This window comes from Amphiura filiformis, chromosome 8 (assembly GCF_039555335.1).
Source record: "Amphiura filiformis chromosome 8, Afil_fr2py, whole genome shotgun sequence".
Lineage (NCBI taxonomy): Eukaryota > Metazoa > Echinodermata > Ophiuroidea > Amphilepidida > Amphiuridae > Amphiura > Amphiura filiformis.
This window is the reverse complement of record NC_092635.1, coordinates 41,521,428-41,538,974: the sequence shown is the minus strand read 5'-3', so window position 1 is coordinate 41,538,974 and position 17,547 is coordinate 41,521,428. Positions and strand designations below refer to the sequence as shown.

General features: G+C 38.2%; 1 protein-coding gene across 2 annotated transcripts in view; it reads left to right on the top strand.

Moving 5' to 3' along the window:
- LOC140159049 (uncharacterized) overlaps positions 1-17,128 on the top strand; it is a 28,173-nt gene extending 11,045 nt beyond the window's left edge. The window contains exons 5-7 of one of the 2 annotated variants that reach the window (XR_011859846.1): positions 664-732; positions 15,381-15,500; positions 17,119-17,128. Coding sequence is in view for 1 of the 2 variants with exons in the window: in XM_072182376.1 (XP_072038477.1) it covers positions 664-730 (67 nt within the window). In the remaining variant the exon portion in view is untranslated. Of the gene's footprint in view, positions 1-663; positions 733-4,331; positions 4,357-15,380; positions 15,501-17,118 lie in introns of those variants that run through there. The other variant, XM_072182376.1, reaches the window with a different exon arrangement.
- The last annotated feature ends 419 nt before the right edge of the window (positions 17,129-17,547 follow it).

The window sequence follows — 17,547 nt, the reverse complement described above, 5'->3', positions numbered from 1 at the left end:
TTGCCACTTTCGTATGTGCATAGTGCAAAAAAGTGGAGGGGTTCTTATTGGTCGAGTGAATCACATCATGAGAAGATATGAAGCGTCAACATGTTGTTCGCTAACTAGCCTCATACTCATATTATACAAATATTGACTGCTATGAGGGGCATGGTTAAAATTATAGGCCCAAGCGCGCGAAAACATTAACATGTGCGTAATATCATTTTACGCTGGGAACAAAGCACATTATGCCTGGGGAAAAGTTGCTTTTGCGGGCATAGTCAAAACTATGCTGCGCTTTTAACCAATCAGATGGCGGGTATCTTTAGACGAGGTATATAAAATGTATTCAATCATTATTTTTAGAAGTTAGCATATATCACAGGCATTAATTTTGCCTGTCCCTGGAGCAAACACTGCCCGTCTAAAATGACAGGTGAGCTAGCTTGTACAGTAATACCCTCTTCATTAGTCCTCACAGCTCTTGATTCAATTGTGGAATGGGTTAAATAGTTAGTCCTCCTTGCTTCATCATCTTCCAATTCAGTTTTTCTATTTGGTATTTTTGTGTCTGTTTGCTGATATTTGCCAAAAATATAAATGTAATGAAGCAAGAAAACAAGGCCAAAAATGGCGAGATGTGATGAACATTCAATTTTTTTCTCATTTTTGATTTTTCAGCTCTGCAATGCAAAGACGACTGGTGAGGAAAACTTCAAAGTGCACCTGCAAGGAACTCGTCATATGACGGTATGTGCACATATAGTGGTAACCTTGTGGTATGTTTTGCTTGAGCTCAACTGTGCTCAACTTAGCAATCGTTCAATAATCCATGGGAAAAAAAAAAATGTGCTTTGATGTGAAGTATGTTTGAAAATATTAAGAAACCAAATGACATTGTCGTGTTTGTTACTTCAGGGAATGCGTAGTGTAACCAGGCCTTAAAATTTACAATTTCAAGGGCACTCATTATCAAGGCCAGTGAACATAGGACATGACGATCACTAGGTACTGGATAATGCCTGAAATTAAGGCCACCAAATCCATGCCTAAAGTCCGATTCAGACTCCACTTCACAGAGCGCATCGCGCGATGAATTAAAATGTGCTTTTTAATTTCATCACGCGATGCTGCGATGTTTTAAAAGCATGTGGGGCCTGCATCTCCTTTTATGGTCATTCGACCTATCTTGATTTTCCAGCAGCCAATCTAAAACGTGCATGGCCGCGATGTCGCAGCACCATGCAAAGAAAGTTGACGAAATTTCCACCACGCGATGAGAATTGTCACCGCCAAAATCGTAAAAACCTGGCTCAGAATTCAGTTTTAAAAGCATCGCATCGCGCTGCGATGTGGAGTCTGAATCAGACTTAAGGGCAACAGAGGAGCATTGGAGGCCATCGCTTTGGTGACCTCGTCAATTTTGAGGCCTGAGTCCCAACTGGTACGATCCTTTCCCTTTTCTCCATCTACATGTATGTACGAATCAATTGGACACACCACAAGTAGATCAGATATAAAGAGAAAATAGGAGATGCGTAGCAATATGCTAAATACTCTTTGTGAATAAAGGCCATTTTGACCAAAACTTTTGGTCTTTTACCGATCATGTTGATTGAAGGTCATGTACATACGTACATATATTGCAGATGTAGCTTATATGCCTTTAGAGCATCTGTTTAAGCTTAAAGCATGACAAAGGTTTGCATGCTTTATTGGAACAATGCGTTACTTAAGTAAAGCAAACATGCAAAGTTTACCGGTTGCATGGCATAATAATCACAAGGTACACTATTTTGGCGTTCATGAGTGACACAAAAAACGCGCTGAGTGTGTACTCTTTGGGTGTAATCTCTATGCATTATCTGGTTTCCTTCACTAGGGTTTTGAATTTTGGGGTGAATCTGTGAATTGAATCTTGCAAAGATTCTCCTAAACAGATTTATCATGAGTCAAAGTTGAACTTGTAAACATTTTTAAGTTCAATACTTATAACAGCTTATTTGTCATGTTCTCGCAAGTACACTGTACAGTACATCGTTTGACAAGAATCGCCATGATTATCACGCTATGATCATGCGACTCCTGTTGTAGTTTGTTTGGCTTATAATTGGCGACAAAAATGAGACTCATAACATGGTGTATTAATGTAGAATGGCGTGTACATGTATGCAGCTGGGCGCAGCACTAGTTGCACGTTGTGTAATGCATGACTGACGCGTACCTATGTGAATCAATTTACGCAAGTGTAAGTTGGGATTTTATTGACGTGCACAGTAACAAAAACCAAACTAATTTTCGCCAATTATAAGCTGTAAAACCAAACGAATTTTCACCAATTATAAGCTGAACAAACAATGGTATAAGAGAACACAGGGCTAAATGCTGAAATGATACTTTCATTGGTATGCAAACTTGGAATAACTGCTTTTTCATTAAATCATGACATGGATGTTTCCAGAGGTGAACTCTGGACAGACTGCCCCCTCATAAAAGTATTCTAAATTAAAATTGGGGTGACAAAAATGAAAATTTTTTGGATATTAGGAAATGCTCTGAGCATGTTTTATATGAGCTAATTAGCATAAATCCTAATTGATTATGGAAACATGCAAATTAGAAGCCTGATTAGATGGCGGCTAGACAATCTGAAACATTAGACACAATGACCAAGTTTCAAAGCAAAAGTCTGCAGAGCCTACATACATCAATGACAGGCTTAGTCTTGCGCATGCTTACTGTGCCGGGCATATTGCAATTTTAGGGCACAATTGGGTAAGCAATTTTCTACTATTGCCTGCCTAATTTGTCAAGCGAAACAAATTTGCTGCAACCTGCAAATTACACAGGCCCTAGAATATCCAAGATTTCCTTATCCTTCGAAAGTACCGATATTAAATCAATGCATTGCTATGTCAAGATAAGGAATTATCACATCTATGGCCTGGATTTAAATGAATAATCTTGAGTATGGTACTTAGAGTTGACTGATTATGAATATTAAGCCTATATACCGTAAACGTTCGCCTAGTGGCGCTATGGGTTCCCTTGACATAACTGGAATTTTAGACACAAACTAAAAGTGCCCTCCCATAAGAATCCCACCAGCAAATAAGGTCACATATATGTACCCTTAATTTTTGTTACGATTTTTAGAGGAGGGAGCTCTCTATTTGTACATGTAATTTACCCCAAAGCAAAGGAGCCCAGGTGCGCCATTAGGCGAATGTTTACAGTAGTTATGTACTATGTATCAGTTGAATTTGACCTTAGGCCTAATTAATGAGATGTTCAACTTTTTAGTACACTGTGATGTCGAATTAAGGCTCCTACTGTATTGCGTGAGTTTTGCTTTTTTGTGCTGTTTACATGTACTTTCAGTGCCAGGCTGGGCCTTAGTTTAGACTTCTAAGTTGCTCAGTCATTCAAGGAATTGCCCATTAAAGCAGTATTGTAAGATTTCTGAAACAAAATAATGTGCCCTTTTAATTTTATCATTATCCCCTTTTAATTTTGAGCCAAACAAATGAGGTATAATGAAGAAATGCGATTTCATTCCAGCGCCTACAATGCGTGTACTACGCTCGCTGATCGTATTACATGTAATACTGCACGGAGCATTGCGATCGATGTGTGTACACATAAGCTGACATCCATGGGACCTGTTAGCAAGCACTCGATCGGTGAACCCTGAATAAAACCGGGTCTCTCCGGTTTTAATATAAAAAGTTAAATTTTACTGTTATTAAAGCACTACAGGCTTAGTCTTTTACGTGGTATTTTAGTACACCACTGGGCATTATAATTATGCAGAAAGTAGAAATCCGAGTAAAATTGAGGGCATCGTTGTGAAGCAAATCACACATTATGGCTTAATTTTATTATTTGCATACTTAATTTGAAAACCAAATTGATGAAGTTTCCAGATCTCTGTTTACAAATTATATTGTTATCTTTTACATCAGATCATGACTTGCATCAAGAATGGCTAGCCAAGGCCCAGTTCGTCAAATTTGCACTGCCAGAAAATATTGGGCCTTTAATTGTGCTCAGCCCAATGCATGAATGCTTGCTTGTCGGTGTTCCTCCCAACGTCCAGTGGCGTGCACAAGGGGGGGGGGGCAGGATCCACTTTGTTGGTCATTGGGGAAAAATGTTAAAACGTCAAAATTTGCTCCTAATCAGACTCCATTCGGGAAACTGAACAACCTGCCCCCCCCCCACTTTCAACAAAGGCGCACGCCACTGCCAACGCTTCTACATGTTAACATAAATAAGCTTATGGATTGCTAATGAATTGGCTTTTGCCAACTTTCTTTCATTTCTTTCCCATATGTGTTACACTTCAGAATCTGAAGAACAAAGAAAGTGGGGGTAAGTAAAACCTTGGCGTCACAAGGTCTATATGTAAGTTTGCCAAGCCTTATATTAAGTATGCTTGGACCGGGAGCTAAAATTGAGCTCCTGGTCCCAAAGTTGGCTCCTGGCCTATAGTTTGTAGTGTAAAACATTGGGCACACCATGAGCCAACACTTGGCAAACCATGGGGTAAAAAAAAGCCCGGCTCCTGCTTAACCCCATGAGAACTACTTGCCGATTGGCCAAGAAGAAGTTTTCATTATCATTTGGCCCAATCAGCAATATTGTTAGAATAATTTCTCCACGCAAAAAAATGGGGGTGAATTATTTGCAAAGCTCCATTCTGATTGGTGATTTAACTGAAAATATCATGTGATTGACCAATCAGAGGTAATGTTAGATCGGCAGGTAGTGCTCAGGGGGTATAAGCCTTGAAGTTTACCAACTAGGATTACTATACAAATTCATGGCTTGGAAATAAGTTGCCAAGTCTTGGTGTTGAGATGCTGTATAAGCATACCTTAGGCTGAAATGCACATGATTATGAAGTAAGTAAGCTGTATACCAAGGGATGGTTCAGGCCACATCAAGTGCTTTATCTGTATTCTTAAGTTTCTCAGTGTATTTTTTTTACCAAGGGAGATTGATAAGACACCAGTCTAAAACACTTTGTAGAACCATGGTAGCTGAAATGTCTATCCCATTATGCTTTGCTGTACAAATCTATCCATATCTATCAATATGTAAGTGGCTCCTACTTACTGTACTTTTTTGTATACACTTGCTATGGAGTAAGCAGATACACTGCAATGAATGATGGGATACTCCCTTCAGCTGCTGTGGTGTAGACGTAACTTTTCCAGATATTGCCGGAAATTCGGATTTGGGGTCGTAAAAATATTTGTTCTTGAAAAATTTCCAGCAATTGTAATATATTGTCCTGTTTGATATTATTTCAGTTTTTGTTCAAGAATATGTTTAAGGAGTATTTTGTTATCCTAACATCCTCTTCATATGACATTTTTTCAGTAGATATCCACGAAAAAAAGCTTATTCCTAAAATTCCAGCTGATTCCGATTTTGCGTTTGCGAGTAGACAATGTGTTGTAATTCCATTCTGGTGTACCAGAACATAATTCAAATTTCACGATATTTTAATCAGCAAGAAAATTAATCAGCAAGAAATTTTTTGCACATTAAAATGAATAATTTTCAACTTAATGACATGTGATCAGCTACAGAGGTTTCCAGTGGTATAAAAATCTCAACTTTTTTTAGAAAAGTGGGGGGGGGGGGTGATGCTGTGGATCACAAAATGCCCTTTTAATTCATTGTGTCAAGCCAGAAAGAAAAAATTAAAAATTGTAAATTCCCAATACGCTCCAATGCAAAGATTCACTCCAGATCCGGGGAGTAAGATTGATAGAGGGAGTAAAAGCCTGGATGTCAGACCGACAGAATAGACCAATTCATGCACCTGTATAGAGGATGGGCCTACCCTTAGTGTGTCATACATGTAGAGGGGACCAGTACATGTGCCACATTAAGGTCAGTGTGTATGTATACTGCAGAGAATGTCAAACAGGAGAACAAAGCTAATCACTTGAGCAAAAAAATCACAGCGCAGAATCAAAAATTGCAGCGGAGAACCAAAAACTGTCTTATCACAGGGGAAAAAGCTGGAAAAACATCTGTATCTGTATCTGTCTTGTCACGTACAATCACCATCTCTGGTTGTCGCATACGTTTGGGGGTCATGTGCAAGTCGCGTTTAAATATTAAGGTGGGCTTTTGAAGTCAGCGTCTTGATGTTGATGGTCATATCAGGCGATATGCTGCTAGCTTAATCCTAACTTCCACTGTGCTTTTGGCTATGGGGAAGGATAGAGAGAAGATGAACAAAGAACTTGTTTGCTCCCATCGGGATTTGAACCCAAGACCCCCAGCATGCTAAATACTCAATTGGCGACCGGTAGCCACAGATTTTTCGCTGGCCCAGCCAACAAAATCATGCCTATATGACTTGGGGTGATTGAATCATCCAATCACCTGGGATGCATGCATGTGAAGTTGCTTTGTGTTGTTGGATTAGGGAGGGTTGGTAATGAAAATGTAGTAATGAATTACATTCCAACCCTACCATGACAGAGAAAAAGCAGACTATTAGAGCTATAAAAACAAGAAAATAGGAAAATCAATGACAAAATGAAACAAAGAACTTGAAAGAAGTGAAGCTGACAGGGGCCTATTAATAGCTGGCATGAGAATTTTCCTGCTTAAGCAGAAATTTCTGCTTTTTTTTTTTTTTTTTTTTATTAATTTTTAGCTCGTTTTGAAGCTTTTTTGCCACATTTTCCATGCTTTTTCAGAATTGTCCTGCTTTTTCATGGAAATATATTCTTAAGCCTGAAATAGAGAGTTCTTTAGGCCATGGTGTCCCTTCAATAAATAATTTCTTTCATGTATACAGAGAAAGCTCTGCTGCTCCTGCTATATGGACACCAGGGTTCAGTTTTTGCCGGCAAAAACTTATATAGTCACTTAAATATTAACAAGCACACAGAAAGCTCATAAACAGTAAGGCACCAGAGACAAATTTCTTCGATCTTTGGATCGACCATCGATGCTGCTTCGATGCTTGTTATTAATGAATTATAAACTAAAAAATCAGAATTAACGCTAAATTTATATTGGCCAATATCACTACAGGTACAACTTACTATTTTATCCCAATTAACAATTATAGTAAATTAATTGATTTCATAAATAATAGGGATCGACCAAGCACCCATCGAAAAGATCGAAAGATCAAACTAATTTGTTTCTATCGCCTAAACATACAGCTTTCAACAGAAATGAAAAAGTTTTGAATTTGATATGAAAGTGCATGCCTTTAATTTCTTAAAATGTTAAATAATGAAGAAGGAGGCGGCCTAGGCCGCCTCCTTCTTCATTATTTAATATATAATTGGCCGCTGAGACACAATGAGAGAGTTATCATGGGGACTTAAGTTGAGATTGCCCGAGTACCGACTGTGAACTCAGGTAGCACAGTGGTAAAGCTCTGGACCGGTAATCCAGCGACCGGGGTTCAATCCCGCTGAGTCCTGATTTTTCTCTCTCAATATTTTCATATGCCAGTTTGCTCGAGCCCCAATCACGCCATTCTTAATATGTTACTTATAATTACAAAATCTGGCCTTGTTTTTTTCCACCTGCAGCAAAAATCTGCAAACCCTGATAGACACTTTACCATGGGGTATAGGAATGCCCTATACCTCAAAATATTGTTAAAATATTTGAAAACAATCACTGATTAAGGAATCATAGAATTGAATTCTTGAACACTATAGACGAATCCTACAAGCCATGTAATGGTCAGGATTAAGTTGGCCATAGCAGGGGGCCATCCGCGCCAAACTAGTTTAGTTCATTTGGATTGCGATCGCATCAGAGCACGTAGCACTTGCGCAGCGTCATGGGAGCGGTAAACGCTGCATGCCTATGCTACTGGCATCGTCGGATTCATCTATCCTTGAGCAGGGTGGCTGAGCGGAGCAGGCTCTGACTCATAATCGGAAGGTTGTGGGTTCGAGCTCTGGCAATGCTATCATGTTGTGTCGTGTGATCTCAATTATTCCTCTCCACCCAGGTGTATAAATGGGTACCGCATTCTTAAATGCTGGAAAAGTAACAGACTTACTGTGTAGGAGGTGTGGCAATCCCCACACAGCAACATCTCACAGTGAAGTCTGGCCTAATCGCTAGTGAAAGAGAGATGGGCTCTCTGTCCTTTTGAAAAAAGGCACTTTCGACTATTTATCTTTACTTCTATACCCAGAGCACTCGACCAACATGCTGTGCGAAATTAAGCAAATAAACAGTGCATTTTTTTGTTAGAAGGCTAAACTAGCACTTGAGTTTTTAGCATCGTCAGCAGCCACCATTTCCATAGACTTATACCTAAACGCCTTTGACAAAAGAAGGCCACAACTAAAAAATGCACTTTAATTATTTCATTAAATTTGCACTAAATGTTCGGGTAAATAATTCATGAATATTTAAAATGTCCGCTCTGTAACAAAGCTGTGGACACAGTTGAATCTATAATCACCACCAACCCCAGAGAGGCATAGAATTAACAACTTCATCATTACGGTGAGGTATGAGGCTTACTCTTCAGTGTTACATTTATGTAAACAGCAGTAGCATAATCAGTATTTTTCCAAGGGGGAAGGTGACTTTTAGGGAGGAGCAAAAACGTCCAGTGGCGTGCACAAGGGGGGGGGGGGGCAGGATCCACTTTTGTTGGTCATTCGGGGGAAAAATGTTAAAAACGTCAAAATTTGCTCCTAATCAGACTCCATTCGGGGAAACTGAACAACCTGCCCCCCCACTTTCAATGTGCTGCGCACGCCACTGCCAACGTCTACATGTTAACATAAATAAGCTTATGGATTGCTAATGAATTGGCTTTTGCCAACTTTCTTTCATTTCTTTCCCATATGTGTTACACTTCAGAATCTGAAGAACAAAGAAAGTGGGGTAAGTAAAACCTTGGCGTCCACAAGGTCTATATGTAAGTTTGCCAAGCCTTATATTAAGTATGCTTGGACCGGGAGCTAAAATTGAGCTCCTGGTCCCAAAGTTGGCTCCTGGCCTATAGTTTGTAGTGTAAAACATTGGGCACACCATGAGCCAACACTTGGCAACCATGGGGTAAAAAAAAAGCCCGGCTCCTGCTTAACCCCATGAGAACTACTTGCCGATTGGCCAAGAAGAAGTTTTCATTATCATTTGGCCCAATCAGCAATATTGTTAGAATAATTTCTCCACGCAAAAAAATGGGGGTGAATTATTTGCAAAGCTCCATTCTGATTGGTGATTTAACTGAAAATATCATGTGATTGACCAATCAGAGGTAATGTTAGATCGGCAGGTAGTGCTCAGGGGGTATAAGCCTTGAAGTTTACCAACTAGGATTACTATACAAATTCATGGCTTGGAAATAAGTTGCCAAGTCTTGGTGTTGAGATGCTGTATAAGCATACCTTAGGCTGAAATGCACATGATTATGAAGTAAGTAAGCTGTATACCAAGGGATGGTTCAGGCCACATCAAGTGCTTTATCTGTATTCTTAAGTTTCTCAGTGTATTTTTTTTACCAAGGGAGATTGATAAGACACCAGTCTAAAACACTTTGTAGAACCATGGTAGCTGAAATGTCTATCCCATTATGCTTTGCTGTACAAATCTATCCATATCTATCAATATGTAAGTGGCTCCTACTTACTGTACTTTTTTGTATACACTTGCTATGGAGTAAGCAGATACACTGCAATGAATGATGGGATACTCCCTTCAGCTGCTGTGGTGTAGACGTAACTTTTCCAGATATTGCCGGAAATTCGGATTTGGGGTCGTAAAAATATTTGTTCTTGAAAAATTTCCAGCAATTGTAATATATTGTCCTGTTTGATATTATTTCAGTTTTTGTTCAAGAATATGTTTAAGGAGTATTTTGTTATCCTAACATCCTCTTCATATGACATTTTTTCAGTAGATATCCACGAAAAAAGCTTATTCCTAAAATTCCAGCTGATTCCGATTTTGCGTTTGCGAGTAGACAATGTGTTGTAATTCCATTCTGGTGTACCAGAACATAATTCAAATTTCACGATATTTTAATCAGCAAGAAAATTAATCAGCAAGAAATTTTTTTTCACATTAAAATGAATAATTTTCAACTTAATGACATGTGATCAGCTACAGAGGTTTCCAGTGGTATAAAAATCTCAACTTTTTTAGAAAAGTGGGGGGTGATGCTGTGGATCACAAAATGCCCTTTAATTCATTGTGTCAAGCCAGAAAGAAAAAATTAAAAATTGTAAATTCCCAATACGCTCCAATGCAAAGATTCACTCCAGATCCGGGGAGTAAGATTGATAGAGGGAGTAAAAGCCTGGATGTCAGACCGACAGAATAGACCAATTCATGCACCTGTATAGAGGATGGGCCTACCCTTAGTGTGTCATACATGTAGAGGGGACCAGTACATGTGCCACATTAAGGTCAGTGTGTATGTATACTGCAGAGAATGTCAAACAGGAGAACAAAGCTAATCACTTGAGCAAAAAAATCACAGCGCAGAATCAAAAATTGCAGCGGAGAACCAAAAACTGTCTTATCACAGGGGAAAAAGCTGGAAAAACATCTGTATCTGTATCTGTCTTGTCACGCATAATCACCATCTCTGGTTGTCGACACGTTGGGGGGTCATGTGCAAGTCGCGGTTAAATATTAAAGTGGGCTTTTGAAGTCAGCGTCTTGATGTTGATGGTCATATCAGGCGATATGCTGCTAGCTTAATCCTAACTTCCACTGTGCTTTTGGCTATGGGGAAGGATAGAGAGAAGATGAACAAAGAACTTGTTTGCTCCCATCGGGATTTGAACCCAAGACCCCCAGCATGCTAAATACTCAATTGGCGACCGGTAGCCACAGATTTTTCGCTGGCCCAGCCAACAAAATCATGCCTATATGACTTGGGGTGATTGAATCATCCAATCACCTGGGATGCATGCATGTGAAGTTGCTTTGTGTTGTTGGATTAGGGAGGGTTGGTAATGAAAATGTAGTAATGAATTACATTCCAACCCTACCATGACAGAGAAAAAGCAGACTATTAGAGCTATAAAAACAAGAAAATAGGAAAAATCAATGACAAAATGAAACAAAGAACTTGAAAGAAGTGAAGCTGACAGGGGCCTATTAATAGCTGGCATGAGAATTTTCCTGCTTAAGCAGAAATTTCTGCTTTTTGCCACCCATGTTTTTATTAATTTTTAGCCCGTTTTGAAGCATTTTTGCCACATTTTCCATGCTTTTTCAGAATTGTCCTGCTTTTTCATGGAAATATATTCTTAAGCCTGAAATAGAGAGTTCTTTAGGCCATGGTGTCCCTTCAATAAATAATTTCTTTCATGTATACAGAGAAAGCTCTGCTGCTCCTGCTATATGGACACCAGGGTTCAGTTTTTGCCGGCAAAAACTTATATAGTCACTTAAATATTAACAAGCACACAGAAAGCTCATAAACAGTAAGGCACCAGAGACAAATTTCTTCGATCTTTGGATCGACCATCGATGCTGCTTCGATGCTTGTTATTAATGAATTATAAACTAAAAAATCAGAATTAACGCTAAATTTATATTGGCCAATATCACTACAGGTACAACTTACTATTTTATCCCAATTAACAATTATAGTAAATTAATTGATTTCATAAATAATAGGGATCGAACAAGCAACAATAGAAAAGATCGAAAGATCAAACTAATTTGTTTCTATCGCCTAAACATACAGCTTTCAACAGAAATGAAAAAGTTTTGAATTTGATATGAAAGTGCATGCCTTTAATTTCTTAAAATGTTAAATAATGAAGAAGGAGGCGGCCTAGGCCGCCTCCTTCTTCATTATTTAATATATAATTGGCCGCTGAGACACAATGAGAGAGTTATCATGGGGACTTAAGTTGAGATTGCCCGAGTACCGACTGTGAACTCAGGTAGCACAGTGGTAAAGCTCTGGACCGGTAATCCAGCGACCGGGTTCAATCCCCGCTGAGTCCTGATTTTTTCTCCCTCAATATTTTCATATGCCAGTTTGCTCGAGCCCCAATCACGCCATTCTTAATATGTTACTTATAATTACAAAATCTGGCCTTGTTTTTTTTTTTTTTTAAAAAAATCTGCAAACCCTGATAGACACTTTACCATGGGGTATAGGAATGCCCTATACCTCAAAATATTGTTAAAATATTTGAAAACAATCACTGATTAAGGAATCATAGAATTGAATTCTTGAACACTATAGACGAATCCTACAAGCCATGTAATGGTCAGGATTAAGTTGGCCATAGCAGGGGGCCATCCGCGCCAAACTAGTTTAGTTCATTTGGATTGCGATCGCATCAGAGCACGTAGCACTTGCGCAGCGTCATGGGAGCGGGCAAACGCTGCATGCCTATGCTACTGGCATCGCCGGATTCATCTATCCTTGAGCAGGGTGGCTGAGCGGAGCAGGCTCTGACTCATAATCGGAAGGTTGTGGGTTCGAGCTCTGGCAATGCTATCATGTTGTGTCGTGTGATCTCAATTATTCCTCTCCACCCAGGTGTATAAATGGGTACCGGCATTCTTAAATGCTGGAAAAGTAACAGACTTACTGTGTAGGAGGTGTGGCAATCCCCACACAGCAACATCTCACAGTGAAGTCTGGCCTAATCGCTAGTGAAAGAGAGATGGGCTCTCTGTCCTTTTGAAAAAAGGCACTTTCGACTATTTATCTTTACTTCTATACCCAGAGCACTCGACCAACATGCTGTGCGAAATTAAGCAAATAAACAGTGCATTTTTTTTGTTAGAAGGCTAAACTAGCACTTGAGTTTTTAGCATCGTCAGCAGCCACCATTTCCATAGACTTATACCTAAACGCCTTTGACAAAAGAAGGCCACAACTAAAAAATGCACTTTAATTATTTCATTAAATTTGCACTAAATGTTCGGGTAAATAATTCATGAATATTTAAAAATGTCCGCTCTGTAACAAAGCTGTGGACACAGTTGAATCTATAATCACCACCAACCCCAGAGAGGCATAGAATTAACAACTTCATCATTACGGTGAGGTATGAGGCTTACTCTTCAGTGTTACATTTATGTAAACAGCAGTAGCATAATCAGTATTTTTCCAAGGGGGAAGGTGACTTTTAGGGAGGAGCAAATTTGGACAATAAATGTCAAAAAGGTCTAAAATTTTATTTAAAAAAATGATGGCCAGCATCCCACGGGGGGCAAGAGGGGACGCAAGATGTTCCACAGGAGAGGGGGAAGCTGCCCCCTTGTCCCCCTCACCCCCTTTGGCTAGGCCATTGGTAAATGGGACCCACTTGCAAGATGTTTTTTGAATCTATATCATGTATCATTACGGTGATGTATTAGGTCTACTCTAAAGCCATGATTTTTCCATGTTACAAAATTTAAATTCCGTGTTACAAATTGGACGATTCCGTGATTTTCCGTTTTACATTATAAAGCACTGAAAAGTGCATACATTCCCATACAAGCATGATTTGTCTTATATAATTATATGTACCTTTCTACTGTAGTCTCCCCTCAACATCCCCATTAAAATTAAGCATCATCAATTGTCTTGTGTGTACTTCCGATAGCTGTATCGGACAGAATCTTGCATCGTAGGCCTAGAATAAATGCTAGAATGGATTGTTTAATGGTTGATTACTGCTAAATTATCACTTTTCTTTCTTGCTTTTTTGCAAATCAACACAAAAGTTAGACATTTTACACAGATTTTCACTACTTTGTGGCATTTTCAAATTTCTGTGAATTTTTCTGTTTTTCCGTATCACAGAGAAATCATGGCTTTTGTCTACTCTTCAGTGTTACATTTATGTAAAGGGTGCAAGTAAACCTTGCAAGATATATGTCCTAGACTTAATTATCAAATTATGCAGGTGTATGCAACATGAGTTACATGTACAAGTAAATAGAAGTACTAGAAACTAGATATGGAAAGCACTTTATTGTATTACTGAACCAACCCTTGGGTTTAAATGAAAGAATTTTACAACTATTGTTGTCCCTGCCAAACAAAGTTTGTAAAGGGGACCATAAAATGAGCTCTGATGTATGTATGAATATGATGTATGTGCACAAAATGTTAACCCAAGGTGAAAAAATGTTAACCCTTGGCCCAAAAATGTTAACCCTTGGCCAAAAATGTTAACCCTTGACTTCTGTTGATTTCTCCCACACGCTTTGATGGATTTCAATGGGACTAAACAGGTGTGAGGTCAAAGGTCATCACAGGGTCACTTAAGGTCATTTTACAAATATGTTAATTTGTTTCAATTTTTACAAGCCACAAAAGCCTCTGGAATGGGTTTTGTTCCCTCAATTTGTATTTATTTATTTTTTACTCTATTATTTTTTTAAAGTTTGTTAACACCCCAGGGTCCAGCATTGTGGTTTGAGTCTTTAAGAATTGCTCTTCTGGCAGGGACACATTTTACGCACCGCGTAATTTACTAATCTTCTTGTTAAATGCCTGTAAATGTAAATGTTTCATTTATTGTGGGGTTCTGATTGGCTAATTGAATGTCATGAAATATCAGCACTTCGGTTGCTGAACAAACTAGCTGTGTAGCATCGTGTGACCTAATTCTTCTTACCCAACAATCGGGACAAGCACGTCAGCCATTGCGAATGGACCCTGCCAGGAAGTATTGTTGATCTGCGATTCAGTTAACTGTTTTGTATTGCATAAAGATAATAAGGGCGCATGGCATCTTATTCATAATTTCGAAGCAGCAACTACAATATTGACCAATCCCATGGTCATCTCAAAGCGGGTTCAAAGTGCATGCTGTGTGTGCGTACGCCTGTCAAATGCATGCTTTAATTACCGCATACGCTTTGCAAAAGCCTTCTAGTGCGTTGCTGGAAAAGCATGAGAAACAAAAATGCACATTTTGCACATGCGTTTGCAGGGAGGACCTAGTTTTGGTAGCAAGATGGCGGATCCGTGCAAAGGGCAAATAGGCCTGATGATTTGCCACAAACATGTGTGCCATGAGTTTGACATGCAAACAACTGTAGCAGCCTATGCAGTTTCTGCATACAAATATGTTCCATGATTTGTAGGTTTGCAGTAAGCTAAAAAAAAAAATATTGAAATATGATTTTTGTTATTCAACCAAAGATCTAACTATATCATGGTTGTTAGTTTGATCAAACAGGATATTCTTGAACATGTGCAATTCAATTTATGACTTGGTGTCTTGCATTGCACATGATATCCTTATTTAATCGAATTGGAAATTTGTATTGAGATGATGTGTGTGTGAATTCGAGAAACAAATTAAAATAAATTTCTATTAATTTCTATGCCAAATTTGACAATGAATGCATCATGCTTGTATAATATTACCTGAAAAAATTATTTTTAAAATTCGCAGGTCCATTGATTCTGGAAAAGATCCAGTATCCCAACTTGAAGAAAAGAAAAGGCCCAGGAGACTTGCCTGAACCAGAGGCAGTAAGAGACAAGATTACTGCTTGTGAGGAGCCACTAATTGGTAAGGGCCCCCAAAGTCGTTTGTACATGTATATCCACACTTGACTGAAGTGACCGATCCTAATACCAACCCTGAACTTGGCGAAAAAGGTGTTTTTTTCTTTCATAATTTTGTATTATATCATAGACAAGTTGTTAAACATGTTCATGATTCTTATCCTTCACAATATTTGATTGCTTACATCCAGTTTACTCTTGGACATTATCAGTGTCAATATCTGACAAGTTTTTAAACAGTTTACACTTTCTTCACACTTTTGACTATTTTGAAACATGAATACAGTATAGGGAACTATCCAAATTGACACCTATTTAAGTTTATATTATTTATTAGAGCTCATTTGAGCTTTTGGCTATGATCTTTTTTCTGGCTGACGAGCCTTCAACCATGGAGAGGTACTGTGGACAAGTAAACACCATCTTTATTCTTGGCATAATTGGGTCTTGCATTGTAACTAACCACAGCCAACCAGACTTGTTCTGACAGTATATATGCCGGACTGCCATTAGCTAATAGGCTTGTTTTTAAAAGTCTGTTATTGATTTTGAAAAGTATCAAGATGAAGCATAAATATATTTTATGACAACAATTTGCGTAGTGTTGTAATTTTTGTGCCAAAACTTGTAACAATTATGTGTAAAAGAACTGATAGCCATTTGACTAAATTATATTTCCTAAAAAGATATTTATAGTCCTCAGTCATTTCAAATGTTTTTGTGCTGTAATTCAAATTTTTCAGTTTTATTATTTTCAATGGGAAACACCCATATAATATTACCATGGAAGAATCAAGGTTGGATGGAGGCAATATGGAAAACTTGGCAATATCATAGAGGAGATATACTAATTGACTGTCTTTTTCTTACTTCCTCTCAGAGGTTTTTATGATTAGGCATTCTCATGCCTAAAAGTTATGAAATACTTAAGGGATCTAGAATGAGCGTTTATGGCATTTCGACAGTATTTTTTGTGGGACATGAGAGCTCCTCAGACATATCGAATTGCATTCTGAATATGAAGCATGTCTTTCTGATATCAAATAATTTTCATTTTTTAAAATTCACGATATAATACAAATTTTATGACAAATTATTAAAATTTTTGATATATAACAGTCCTCGAAATAAATTTTATAAATCTAATGATATATTCTTAAAGTGTATGTAGCTGGGAGGAAAAGCCGATGATCAATTGAAAATTTTGACCTTTTATATTGAAGATATGGATTTTTTCCCCAAAAGACCTACTTTTTTGGTGTTTTGGGAAAAAAATTCATATCTTCAATACGAAAGGTCAACATTTTCAATTGATCGTCGGCTTTTCATCCCACCTACACACACTTTAAGTATAAATCATCAGATTTATAAAGTTTACTTCAAGTACTGTTAAATATCAAAATATCAATTTTTAATGATTTGCCATAAAATGTGTATTACATTGCAAATTTCAAAAAATCAAAATTATTTGATATCAGAATTACATTCTGCGTATTCAGAATGCACTTCGATATGTCTGATGTGCTCTAATGTCCCACAATAAATACTGTCCAAACGTTCATACCCCTTCCCTTAAGTGTACCTTATAAAATTTATTTTAATACAATTAAATCATATTGCAGGAATCGAGTACCTCCTGGAATTTGTACGTGAAGATGACCCCGATGACGTCTACTATGTTTGCGAGATGTGTAAATGTCGCTTGTCTCCAGGCAGTGTCATGGCTCATCTGTCTGGATCACGTCATGGTGTAGCATATGTGGTGAGTGGTGATTAATTGCACTACCGTAAAAACTTGATAGTTAGCATATGTGCTTACTATCGAGCGCTTTTAAAACATGCAAACATGATGAGCCCCATCTACAAAAGTGTAAAGAGTTTTGAGCAAATCATCGATACACATAGTTATATACAAACAAGCTTAAGTAAACCTGCAAATGTGTGTCTGAACCCCATTAGCTCAGTTGGTAAAGCGCCAGATTTTGGTACAATTTCATGTCGAATTTTTACGGTAGAACTGTTTTGTAATATTTTACCTTGCTGGGCTGTAT